Genomic DNA, 13,786 nt, shown 5'->3' with positions numbered 1-13,786 from the left:
TTTAATCGGAAACACAGCTGGGAATATTTGGTTTTAATTCGGCTTTTATCAGGGTTTATTCTTTTGTATTTTTGTATTGTGTATTTTTTGTATTTTGGGTATATTATTTGTTTTAATATGCTGTGAACCGCCCTGAGTCCTATGGGAGAAGGGCGGTATATAAATTAAAATAATAAATAAATAAAATAAATAAATAAATAAATTATGAACTATTGTATCTGATAACTGTACTGTAACTAAAACATTGTTCTTTTTTGTAGGAATGGTTTAAAAAAAATGCACCAAAAATGGAAAAAAATCAAGAAAACGTATGTTCCTAAACTTAACTCTTCCATATCTGTAAATACAAAATTAGGAATTATAGATCACAGTTTTATGTTTGTCTACACTCATCTAAATTCCACTTCATTTCAATGAATTTCATTCCCAAGTCAGTACTACTATATACAGTAAATAGGCACAAAACACAGGGAATTTCAAACAAATGCTTGCTTGCTTGCTTATTAGCACAAAAACTGCAAAATTATTACAAATATATTCTGCAAAACACTGTGACTTTTTATTAACTCCTTTCCTCTTTCAAAAGAACCTCTCAGGTTCAACCATACATCTATGGCTTCCATGAAGTATTTATCATTTTCAAATGCAGAAGATTTGTGCTGAGAAGAAAAAGAAAGTCCACATACAAGGACGAACTACCATAAGGGGGGAAAATCAATATACCGATAGTACAGGAACAGATGCATGTCTACAGTGCAAACAACTATTGTGGAGTCTGGTGAAAAGAGATTACTCTATAGCTAAAAAGAAATTGCTCTATGACTGAAATAAATAAATGAATTTTTGAGAACAGCGAAACAAGCTTGAATTTAACGCATTAAGACAGCAATGCTATACACAATTGTAAGTTCCACAATTGTAAGTTCCACTGAACTCAGCAGGGCTCACATTTCTGCACCCAAAAGACTTAACTGTAAAGGAGCTAACAAAAAGCAGGTGGGTTATGGGAATTCACCCTGAGTAGTGGAACTATATGTTGAGAAATGATCTATGAATTACTCTAATTCACAGCTGAAATTAATACCATACTATGTAGAAATGTACGCTATGTAACAAAAATAGACTGTTTCAAATATTTATTGTATAAAATACTCATTTTATAGGCATGACTTACATATTACCCTTTTAGTGTGAAAACATAAGTGAAAAAAGATTTCTTATAGATGCTTCTAGCAGGAGAACAAACAAGCCATTTTCTTGCCCAATTGCAGTTTTTCTCTGCCACTGAGAGGAAAAGGTTGCCTTGTCCATTTTTTTCTTTTTTAAGTGAGTAAGGTAGCAGGTGGAGAATAAAGGACTGTATTTTCCTTAAAATCTTTCTTACCTAATTGGTTACTTACTACGACAACAAGAGTTTACATACAAAAATTATCAACTTATAATTATCAATTATAATTATCGACCTTATCAAGACTTATACTGAAAAGTCCTAAGTATTTTGAACAGTTAAGTCTCACTCAGCTATTTATCCAGAAAATACCAATAAACATCAAGGTGAATGGCTAACTTCAATAAAATAAATGCAAGTGACCTAAGACAGGGGTCCCCAAACCCTAGTCCGTGGACCGGTACTGGGCCGCGGCATGCCAGCAACCGGGCTGCACAAACAAGCAAAGCCCCATCTGCGGGATGCAGGTAGCATACAAAACCATGCCCCCTCTGGTCCGTGGAAAAAACTCTCTCCAAGTAACCGGTCCTTGGTGCCCAAAAGGTTGGGGACTTCTGACCTAAGATACTTGAGAACAATAATGAAAAAAAGATTTCAGCTTAATTGTTCTATACCTTTCAACCACTTTTCTACAGCAATCAATTGACCCACTATCTTTCTTCTAAACTCTTTGAGCATCTTACCTTCACTAACAGGTAACAACTCATTTGATATGTTTTTTTAATAAGCTAGTACAAGTCTATTTGCAAGCATGATATTAGTCCTTGCTTCTAAGGAAAAGTTTAATGGTGACTTACAATTTGGAGAATTACCTCATTTATGTGAAAAATTATACAATATACATTTTTTAGATTGTATCTTTAGCTGTACCTTTAAAATTTCCTCCCCTCCCCTTTTCTTCCTCTCTTTTTTAACTTCTTTGAATTGCCTGTGTGTGTGCGTGTGCATGTGTATATAGAGAATTGAAAATGTGCTTCATGCTTTGAGGTATTATATAAATGGAGATTCAAGAGTGATTTCAAATAAGATCATTATGTTTGTTCTGACAAATATCTTAGAGTACTTTGAATATAAATTAGGTGGGAGACTCTGATTCATATATTGAGAAATTAATTTCTCCAAAAATACTTTAAAGATCTATTGTTTTACCTTCTAACAGACAAGATCAAGTTCTGATGAACCACAACAGACAAACAATAAAGATCAAGAGTAACTGTGATGAGCTGTATCTTTCTTACTCTATAAGCCAGCCGGGTAGATTTATCAATTATCAAGTAATGTTACCTAATACTGAGTAAGTTATTCCGCTTATTATTTATTATTTAATAAATAAATACATGAATAAATAGTAAAGAATAGCATGATTTTATAGCAATGTAGTTCTTAGAATCTTTGGCAACCTTCTTTTAAAATCAAAAAGCAACCAAGAAAAAAGAACTGAAAAGCTTTGAAAATTACATGACTATCAAGTCTCTGAACCTAATAACAATGAAAAGATACTGGTAGATCACAAAGAGTAGAAAGGAATGTTGAAGAATGGGTTTGAAAGCCAAATAAATCTCAGGCTGCCTTTGTAGCCATGTACCAGCAATCTGTCCATACCAAGTCTCACAATGAAGAAAAATAAGAACACAAAGTATCCAAACTCAAGGACAATTATATACATTAAAACAAACAAATAAATAAATAATACTGTATTAATTTTTAATACTAATTTAGTGATCAGAGAAATACAAAATGGAAAAAGCGTGAAGTAAAGAGTCAAAGTATGAATTGTCTCCCTGCTCCCATCTATAAAGAATTACTCTAATTTTAAAATGGGTTTACATCCATCAGCAAAGACATTTCCATTTCTCCTAAACTGGAAATAACTCATGTTTCATGTCAGACAATATATGATTTGCAGTCTTCCTTGTCTCTCAACCATTTGGGATTAAGGAAAAAAAAATACAGATCTTATGCATTATTGCTGGTACTCTATGCATTGTGTGAAAGGTCCAGGATATCAGAGTAGTTAAAAAGCAGTTCTGTCATAATTTGCTACCATACAGAAAAACTGGCACATTAAGAATGGATTGCAGAATTCTTTCTGGTATCTGGATCATCCTAAAATACAATGAATGCATCTTGTGTTTACAAAAAAAATATTTTGGTACTGAGTTAAGAGGCAAATTCTATTTCTAACATTCCCTAAGTGGAGACACAGTAACAAGAAGAGCTGTGGTGCTGTTAAAATCTGGAATGCAAGTCCCAAACCAAGCTAAGGATACATTCTGCATGAGATAGTATATATTTTACACGATAAAAGGTACAGACTGAAATGAATCTTGAAATAACACTGAAATGAAACTTCAGCTTCTGTTATTTCAGTTTATTCTATGTGGACCAGGACAGCTCAGTACTTCTTAAGGTAGTGGCCCTCAAACTTTGTGGTACCATAATCCCTAAAATAATAAATGAATTTGTCTTATTCATTTAAATGATAAATAAAATTACTAGATTACTCTGTGTATAAGCCACCAGGTCTGCCCATACCATGTCCAAGCTCCAAGCTCTGCTTGGAAAACCTGATTGTCTATTTTATTCTCCAGCTGATTGTTTTGGTTTTCTATGTAGCACGTGTTGTCCAGGATAGACTTTGGATTTCTAAGAAGTTTCCAGTGTGCTGCTCTCCATTTTGCTCATCACCTCCTCTGTCGCCACCTTCTTTTTCCACCACTTGCCTTCTTCTTTCTCCCAACAATGGAATAGCATCTAAAGGCTGTTATTTCCACCATTTAAAGATTCTCTTCTATGAATTGTCTTTGGCATCCCTGATATTGCGAACTGCCACTGTAGAATAAAATCCTTAAAACCCAAATTCTCCTTCAACTGTTTTATGTCCTAGTTGCTGTAATCATCAGAATTCAAGGCTTTTAGTTGCTGGTCCACTGGGGGAGAAGGAAAGGCGGGGGGAAAAAAGGCGGCGGCAATTGATGGGACTTGCCAGTGGAATGTGTAGCAGCAGAATTCAGAGATCTTGAAGCCTTAGGTTGACTCCAGATAGAGGCTGCTACTGTGACAACCAAATAATCATTCAAAGAATACAGAAAGACAGCTGGCTTGTCCACTTAAGTGGAAGTAGTTTATCAAAGCCCCCCCCCCCATTAATGTCCACAATCAAATTTGTTTGCAACAAGGGAGCTACAACTCACAATATGAGAACTCCTATATTAAGGGTATCAAACTGTGGCAGATTGATCATATATTTGAATAAAAGGCATTTGGAAATAACAGTGGCTGACCTGTACAGCCTGTTATTGTCAGGTGCTCCATAGTCTAATAGTACATATTGCTAATAAGGAATTTATCTACTTTTCACTGATAAATTAATGTCGATTAAATACCAATGTTGATTCATGTACTGCTGTATTGGAATAACACTAGGTATAATTCAAACTTAACTTTTTACTGATTGCCATACCAGATTTTAAACAATGGCCAATATACTTAAAAAGTAAGACCCCGATTAAAGTACATTCCAACTTAAACACTGAAAATTCAGGATAAACATGATGACAGCATACTATTTTAAATTTTCCAAAAATATGTGTCATTACCTTTCTCTAAGAGATGAGCGATTTATCACAGGAGTTGAAAAAAAATTCTGCAACGATGCAGGTGCTGAATGTATTAATAGACGATCTGAATAAACCTGCCTACTGCTCATTTTTGTGATCAAGTGCTCATCATAGGTGTCAGGAAAACAATCAAAGTATTTCTCATGATGCGATCCAATAATCTGTTTAGAAACACACACACACAAAAAAACCCTCCAAATGATCTTTGTAGAAGATACAGTTAATGTCTTAGTTAAATCTGATAGTTTATTGTTAACAATGTAACAAATACATTTCATAATATATTAGGATGATTGCGGAGGCAGAAATGAAACATAAGAAATTCAATTCTTTCCAACGCCAATGCTATTTTTTCTGTCAAATCATGTAATTTAACATTTCTACTACAAATTTCAAATTTCTGGTATTTATGTGAGGGGTGTTAAATTTAATTGTTTTATACAAAAAGTTGGATATATTTCTTTGTTTTAGGCCAGTGATGGCGAACCTTTTAGAGACCGAGTGCCCAAACCGCAACCCAAAACTCAATTATTTATCACAAAGTGTCAGGGCTGCATCAGCATTGTGGTGCCCTCAGGGGGTGAGGAGTGTGGCCCACTGGGTGGGCATGGCTATGATGTTCACGGTAGACTGAATGGGCGTGGCCGGGGTGGGCATGGCCATCTTCATGTTGCTCATGGGGAGATGCCTATGGGGGCTGGGCAGTATTGGGGGAAATCCAGGGGGTCTCTGGTGGGTGGGGCGGAGGACAGGAGGCTCATCCTGCGGGGTGAGGCAGGAGGTAGGGCGGGGGTGCCATTGCTGCGGGGCAAGGCGAGGCAGGGGCAGCTGCTGCCTGACACCATCAGCCCCCACACACAGAGGCCAGCAAGCGCATAGGGGCGTGCTTTACAACCTCTACTTGAGCTTGCTAGCCAGCTGCTTCACCTCCTTTGTGCTGGGTGGGGCTGCCGCTCCAGGCGCCGGCAGTGGCCTAATGGACCTGCGTGAGCAGGCGGCAGTGGCAGGTGTGCCCACAGAGAGGGCTCTGAGTGCCGCCTCTGGCACGCGTGCCATAGGTTCACCATCACTGTTTTAGGCAATAGGGAAATAAGTGGGCAAAGACTATCAAGATGAATTTCAACAAGGGCAAATGCAATATCCTACATTTGAGCAGAACAAATCAAAAACACCAAGTATGGGGAGGACTATATTGGGCAGTAGTATGTATAAAGATCTGCATTGGTCTGACCACACCTAGAATCTTTTGTCTAGTTTGAGGAACTGTGTTTCTAGAATGGCCCTGCATACTCCTGCATATAGAGAGTGCCAAGATCATAAAGAGCCTGGAATAATTCTTATGAGTTATGGTTGGAAGCTCTAGATATGTTTCTCTCAAGGTGACATGAAATAAACAATGGGTTTTAATTATAATGAAGTAGATTTCAGTTGGGCATAAGGAAAATATTCCTAAAGATATGAAGCTGCTCAATAATGGATTATTTCAGAAGATAGTAGTTGTGTTTAAACAAAGGCTTGAGTTCACCTGCTGGGAATGATACAGTAAAGGATTCCTCAACTAGATAGGGATTTGGCTATGATTTCCAAGTTCCAATCCTTTCATTCTACTATTTTGATAGGTTTGAGTGTTTCAGATGTTCAATCAAGAAATAAAAAATGTCCTTTAAGTTTGTGAATTTTTCATATCTTAACTCAAACATATACTCACTGATAAAGCAGGTGACAATGACAATATTGTGCAGAAAATCAAAGGATTATAAGAGATTAAATCAATTACAGTTAATGAAGTATTCTGTTTCTGTACTTACTTTAGTATTTTTGGGTCTGTAACTGCCAAGCAGACTAGGATCTTAAAAAGAAAAAAAATAGTAAAATTAAAGAATTTTTATTTACAATGATAAGATATTAGTAGTAGAATATTTAGATATAAAGTCATTTTTCAAAAAATACACAAAGTATTTTTAAAAAGTACAATCATTTAAACCTTTAAACTGAGAACACTGGCTTGCTTGAATACTACAGTCTTAATTGTAATAAAGCACATAAACTAGTATTTAGATAGTGAGATAATTTACATTTGTGACATCATTATTCAAACTAATACAAGAGCCTCTGGCTCCAAGTCATTATTTCTGAAATAGTTTTCTCAATAAAACCCATATTTTTCTTTTTTTGATGTCTACTCTTAAAACAAGCTACCATCACAATGCACCTGAAAACTCAGGAGATTTCAGAGACTTCTTCCCATCCCACTAAGCTATAATCATCTGAACATGCTTTCCCACTCCAACATCCGAGAGGAGGCTGCCCAAAATTCTGTTTTGATGTATATGGGACCCAGGTATGACAACTGAAGAGGAACTTGGAATAGGCAAGGGTTGTACTCAGTTTCAGTAGGAGGAGGAGCCAAATGAATCCAGAAAGAAGAACAATATATTTTTGCTTGCCAATTGCAATTCCTATTCCTAGTTCTTCTTCAGCGCCTGCATAGATTTCTTGCATATTGCCAGGCAGGAAATCTGATCAAGAAGAATACAGCTCTGAAATGGTCAGGATTCAAATAAGGCAGCATTCTAGGTTTGAATGTGCGGACACGGTGGCACAGCGACTTAATGACGTTGGAAATGCTGGCCAGAAATGGTTTGCACTCCAGCGGTTCGAGGCCAGCTCTGCGAAACTGCTTAAGCTCCCGCTGCTCATTCCCTGGTTCATGGCCACCCAGCAGTTTGAAAACATGCAATATTGCAAGTAGATAATTGGGTACCACGTCGGTGGGAAAAACCTAGCTGCATTCATATGTGCAGAGAGCAGAAGCCTGGGCCTGGCCGGAAGTGAGGCAATGCAACATGAGGCAAGGTGAGGTGAGACCAACAGGAGTTCAGAAGAGCCAGCAACCTGAGCACCGCGAGTCAGCTGATATAAGCTACCTTGCCCCCCCCCCCGGGGTGTACTAAGAATAGGCAGACAAGTACCGAACAAAATAAACTGGCAATTTAGGCTGTCAGGACTGCATTGTGTCTAGCATTTGTAGGTTTCCCTGACATTGTATGCCATACCCTTAATAAATAACCACAAATGTATTCTATCACTGAAAACAACGACCTTTGGGATAGTTGTTAGGTACAATTTTATTCCACCTAGCGTTAATTGCTGTCTTATAGAGACATATTTTGATCATCAGAAGACAATTGTACAACTAAGATCCTAGCATGTATCCTGTTATAGGAAGTATGAATGTGCATTTTGATATTCAGTTTTCCTTTTCAATATTCTGCTTCTGAGTTTTGCTTCTTTAGAAGGCCCATCTACAAGAATTGGATTTTTTTCCCCTTTTTGAATAAAATGCTTTCCTATATAGTGGTCAGCAGCTCTCTTCCCTGACTGGAGGAAAGATTGATAAGTCATCTACTTTCCTTCTGTTCCAATTTTTTTTAGCTAAATGTCTTTTTCCTTGTTAACCTTTCTATTACCACTTTTCTGCATGCAAGATCTCTTGAGGCATCAAAGTCCTGCCCTTCTCTCACTTCCTGATTTCCAAAGCAATGTCTAGTTGCAGGCCATTCAGGAACTGTTAATCTTGAATTACATCATTTCCAATCACCAGTTCCTCCGAAGGAGGTAGCAACATAGGAGGGTCAGTCCCATAAGATATATCAATTCAGAAGCTAAGGATCAGCATGAAAGCAATTCAGATCTAGTTCTAATAATCAGAGGTAGCTTGATTATCTTTGTATCCATCCATCCACCCATCCAACTCTTAAGCAAAATAACAGCTCCTACAGAAGTAGAATGCACCCATAATAAGTGTTTTAAAATATAACAACAAAGCTTTTATTTAAATGTATTTCTTTGTGGTAACATTATTGAACACAGCACAATTGGCAAAACAACTATTTCGATCTTACTTTATAAAATGAGACAATCAATTTTATATTATAACATATATGAACAAAAATCAAATTATTTAAAGAAATTCAGTGCTTCTTTTCATTTTAATATTGTATGGCATGGGAAACACTGCAGACCTTTTTTCTTCTTCTATTAGATATTACTGAAAATATGTGATTTACACTTTAGCTCTTTTGTGATTATGAAAAAAAAACCTGTGACATGTACTCCTCCCTCTCATACCACTGCAACATGGAAAGAAATGCCAAACAGCTTTCACATCTCCATATATAAGGGGGGGATTCTGGGATATCAGCTAAAATGGAAAAGATTTAGTATACATCAGAGTATAAAATGCTATAAACAGGATGTAGATAATGTGAAAAGGCTTTACTGTCAAACAGAACAGTTATTTAGACGAATTATTTTTTATTCCAAGGATATCTATAATGATAGCATCCTCTCTTCTCAGACTACTGAAGGTTTGTTCAATTAAAATCATACATTAATTGATTGCTAAAAACAATGCATCCCAATACCAACAGAAACAAACAAACAAAAATACTTCTAGGACACATAATAATTTAACTGTAAAATAGGTCAAAGAAGAGGCAGATGCTATAAGAAAACACTATGCAAAAATATAGTTTTCCTTGAACAGATAACAGGAATGACTGGAAACAACAGAACACATAATCCAAGAGATATAAATGGGAAACAAGATGTAATATACTTCCTAAAAGTAATGTAAGTTTGTTTTGTAAGACAACAGAACTTTGTTTTTTATATCAATTGTGTGACCCAAGTCACAAAATTCCCACAGTAAGAAATTGAATGTAATGACTTTTAAAAATTTCTACAAAGAAATTGCTGCCAATTAAATAGAATTGCACTAGCAGCTTTAAGAGCACTTAGAATTGCAGTATTTTTTGAAACATGTTATGTCAGTGAAAATGTAAGAAATCAGATACTTTTCTCCTGAACCAGAAATGTCAATGAACTAGACAAAGCAAAAACATAATTAAGGCCACTAAAATAGGTTTTAAACCTAAACTGCCACATCTTTTGTACACTAATAATACTTGCCATAGGCTGCTCCTTCCTTGTTATTATCCTTAGGACGACACCAAGTATGAACCTGAGGTGAGGGAGTCAACTCTTCAACCTAAAATGAAGTAATTATTAAAACGTCTTAATATAGGTAGTATTCTTTAATGATCCTAATTGGGACTGGCAATTGTGCCACTAAGCAAAGCTGCCACTAAGTATCAGGAAGGGAGGGTATGTTAAGGGCCCAGTCAGTTAAAGAATTTCAGCTGGCAGGGACTAAGAAGAGAACAATCTCTGCCATTGCCCCCGCCCTATGGAACCCCTTGCCCCCAGAGGGGAGGCTGGCCACATTCTTCTGACCTTCCAGAAAAGCATCAAGACCTGGTTCTGCCAGCTGGCAAAGGAAACCAAGATTGGTTTGCAATCTTAGGGTAGTTGGTAGCTTAAGGATGCTCCCTATGGCTTTTTAATTTTGTTTTTGTGTTTTTATATAGTTTTATGGATTTTATTGTAAACTGCCCAGAGTCACTTAGATAATGAGATGGGCAGTATATAAATTTGATAAATACATGTGAAAGAAAAAAAATCACATGACCGCAACTCTGCTTTCCAGGTGGAAAGATACAAGGCTATCAGTTTCAAACCTTTATGAAACCATACATTCGCCCATACTTTGTAATGCTCAAGTGTCTGCTTACTGTTTTGTATACATCAAAAGCAATGCAATTATGCTGCAACGTAATGCTGGGAGCCATGAGTGCACTGTGCAAATAATTTACAGTACTCTGTAAATATGGTGGCGGGGAGTATCAAGCAAAGGAGAGACTGCCTACAGAAATTGCTTACTTCCCCCCTCACACTCATTGCAGAGTACAGAAAATGGAGAGAAAGAGACTTCAAAAGAATAAGCTGTTTGTTCTTCTACACGTCAAGAACAATAGTATTGCACTGGCGGTGAGAAAGGGTTAGGCAAAAGAGAGATTATCTACAGAAATAGTTTGGGGTTTTTTTCCTACTCCCTCCCCCCGCCGCAGAGCAGAAAGATTGAAGAGGAAAAGATTTCAACAGAGTAAGTTGTCTGCATAGCAAACTGTGGCTTCACAGACTGCCAACACAATCACACTGCTTTCAATGTGTAGAACACCAAAGAGCTTATTTTCTTGCAATTTCTTTCTCTCCAATCAATCTCAAAGGGGTGGGGGGAGAAAAACACAGGTCGGCACAGGACAACTGTATATGTATTGACTGTAATCGCGGTGACATGATTGAGGAATACTGTGAAGTCTTAAATGGTCTGCAAAGTTATTTTTTGCAGAATCATACGTTTGAACTGTCACTGAACAAATGGTCAGTAAGTGAGAACTATCTGTATAACGTAAAGCATGGGTAGAACTATGCCTTCTCAGGCAGAGCTGGTCTGTAATGTGGGGGTCCCTCCTGGACTTACCATTCCTGATCTAGAGAACCTTTATATATCCACATCTGGCACATTAGCTGCAGCCTACCCTTTTGTGCACAATCACTCAGGCCTGTGTCACATTGCAGCTGAACTATTGCAATTTGTTCTATGTGTGACTGGTCTAGAAAGCCACTGGGAAGCTTCAAGTATTGCAGCATACAATAGCCTGAGTAGTAGACTTATATATTGGAATTTATATGCTATTCCAATCCAGAAAAACTCTTGATTGGCAAATATTTCTTACTTTCAATAAGAAGATTAAAATAAAATAGTGTGACAAAAAGTTGTCTAACACTATCAAGTAAAATTACAAAGAAAATTATGGTCACAAAGAAAGAATAAACATTCAGGCATGTCAAAAGGTGGTGTTCCTAATTCACATGAGATCCTTTTCTAGGGAATTTCTTGAAAAGCCCTGTTTTTAGTTTTCCTAAAACTCAGCAGTGGGACTAGTTTGATCTTTGAACGTAAACTATCCTTTAGAAAATGGCTGTAACTGAGAAGGTTTGACTCCTCAGGCATTGCACATAACAGTACCAAAACAAAAGGCCTTGAGACTCAATCTCTACGTCCCCATTGCCACAAAAGAAGCACTGCAACATAGTGCTCCCCCATCTACTATAACCTATGCAGAAGGATACCATGGATAAGGTTATTGAAAGTTGCTGAGATGTTCAGCATCTTCAGTAGGATTGTACTTTCCTTATACTGAACCTGCCAAAGATCACTTAACATGGCAGCTGATGCAATTTTTATTTCATATTTAAACCAGAATCCTGATGGATCGGGATCCAAGTAATTTATTTAATTCAAGATTACCTGAAGCTATATCTCAATCACCTATTCAACAACCTTCCCTAAAAAGGAAAGATTGGAGCCACAATAGCTAGGTTGAGCAACAGCTTCTTGGGGACGGGCACAAGTCTACTTCTTTCAAGATGGGATTAAATGCCTTAAGGTGCTAGATGACCCAGCAGCCAATTCTTCAGCCTGGATTTCCAACAGAGAACTGAGAGCTTCAAACTTACTATAATGACCCAGGTTTGGATTTGAACTCTTACTCATGTCCCTACATACTTATTTGTCTTTCTTATTCCACCAGAACTCTAGGAATCTCACCTCTATTCAATTTGATTGACAATAAAGAAATGGCTTGCCATTGCTTTCTTTCAAGATGTTTTTCTAATATCTCACTCTAGCCTAAACCCCTAGAATTTCTGATGATCTCCCATTCAAGAACTATAACCAAATCTGATCCTGCTTAATTTTTTGAGATCAGGTAAATAACTTGAATGCTACTTAATCTTTCCTCTAGACCAGGAAAGAACTAGTTGTCACAAAAGAGTAAAATTAAGTAAAAGTTTTCTAAAATAACTGGAAGAGAAAGATTAGATCTATGCTTAAACTGTTACCGTTAAGAGGATACATACACGACGAATTACAAATGGAGGTCTGTCTGTTTCTTTCCTGAAATCAAATGGCCCTAGGTCTAAGTGAGCCAGGCGTTGTCTGATTTGCAGAAGCTCACACATACGTCTCTTTGTATAAGGAGAAGGAGATCGAGAAAGAGATGCTACTGTGGGTTGCTCATAACTCTTTGTTGCTAAACAGGGCCTATTTCTCTCAGGTGAAGCTGTGTTCTTCTTTGAAGATTTGATCTGTCGCATTCCTTCTGTAGATGAATGAAACAGTCCATCTAAATTATCCTGAATTAAAGGAAGAAATTATTAAGACTAAAAAGCTTCAAAGTATTTGGTCTCACCACTGAACATATCATAACCAATAATTATCTTGCTTGATATCTCCCTAATTAATGAATAATTCTGAGATCACATATTTTGCTTACCGTATGTTGAAACCTCAAACAATCCTTCTCAATTTATTTTAAAAAAAGTGAGAGGGGAGAAAAAGGAAAAAAAACAAAAACCTAAGAGGTAATAATTTTATTAGAATGTCCTTTTTTCTAACCATATGGCCTGATGATGAGTTCTTGGAAACTAGGCAGTTTCCATAAAACTTCAACCAGTTTAATAAGTTATTATCTTAGCTTCTAAATGAAAGAAAGCCAGTTTTTCTTTCTTTAGCCCTATGTTTCCCTACTATCTAACACTATTTACTGCCTCAGCTACCCTATAGCTGAAAAGAACCATTTTCCATGGTCTGAAAGAATAGCAAATCTACCTCAGCTAGTTGAAAAATAAATAGTATTTATTTATTTATTTATTTATTTAATCCCATTTATACCCCGCCCTTCTCCCGAGGGACTCAGGGCGGCTTACAGGTAAATAAAAACAGTACAATACAATAGATATCTCTAAAAGCCAAATTAAAATATATATTAGATAACCTGTATTAAGTTTAATATTATAAAATCCCTTTAAAATCCCTATAAAATCCCCCCCTAGGCCAATCCCGCTTGATGGAAAAGCCATGTCTTGAGGGCACGGCGGAAGGAGGGGAGATCCGGAATAATCCGGATCTCTGGGGGGAGTTCGTTCCACAGGGTGGGAGCTCCCACAGAGAAGGCCCTCCCCCTGGGGG

The 13,786-nt window shown here is 37.0% G+C and overlaps 1 protein-coding gene across 1 annotated transcript in view; it reads right to left on the bottom strand.

Annotated features, from left to right (window-relative positions):
* SPATA6 (spermatogenesis associated 6) overlaps nt 1-13,786 on the bottom strand; it is a 39,510-nt gene that overhangs the window by 13,172 nt on the left and 12,552 nt on the right. Inside the window, exons 7-10 of the mRNA XM_015812545.1 lie at nt 12,676-12,951; nt 9,823-9,901; nt 6,657-6,697; nt 4,828-5,009 (exon numbers count right to left, since the gene is read on the bottom strand). Coding sequence (XP_015668031.1) covers nt 4,828-5,009; nt 6,657-6,697; nt 9,823-9,901; nt 12,676-12,951 — 578 coding nt within the window. The remainder of the gene's footprint in view (nt 1-4,827; nt 5,010-6,656; nt 6,698-9,822; nt 9,902-12,675; nt 12,952-13,786) is intronic.

This window comes from Protobothrops mucrosquamatus, unplaced genomic scaffold (assembly GCF_001527695.2).
Source record: "Protobothrops mucrosquamatus isolate PMUCROS unplaced genomic scaffold, P.Mucros_1.0 scaffold95, whole genome shotgun sequence".
Lineage (NCBI taxonomy): Eukaryota > Metazoa > Chordata > Lepidosauria > Squamata > Viperidae > Protobothrops > Protobothrops mucrosquamatus.
The sequence above is the reverse complement of the archived record's forward strand: the minus strand, read 5'-3'. Positions and strand labels throughout refer to the sequence as shown.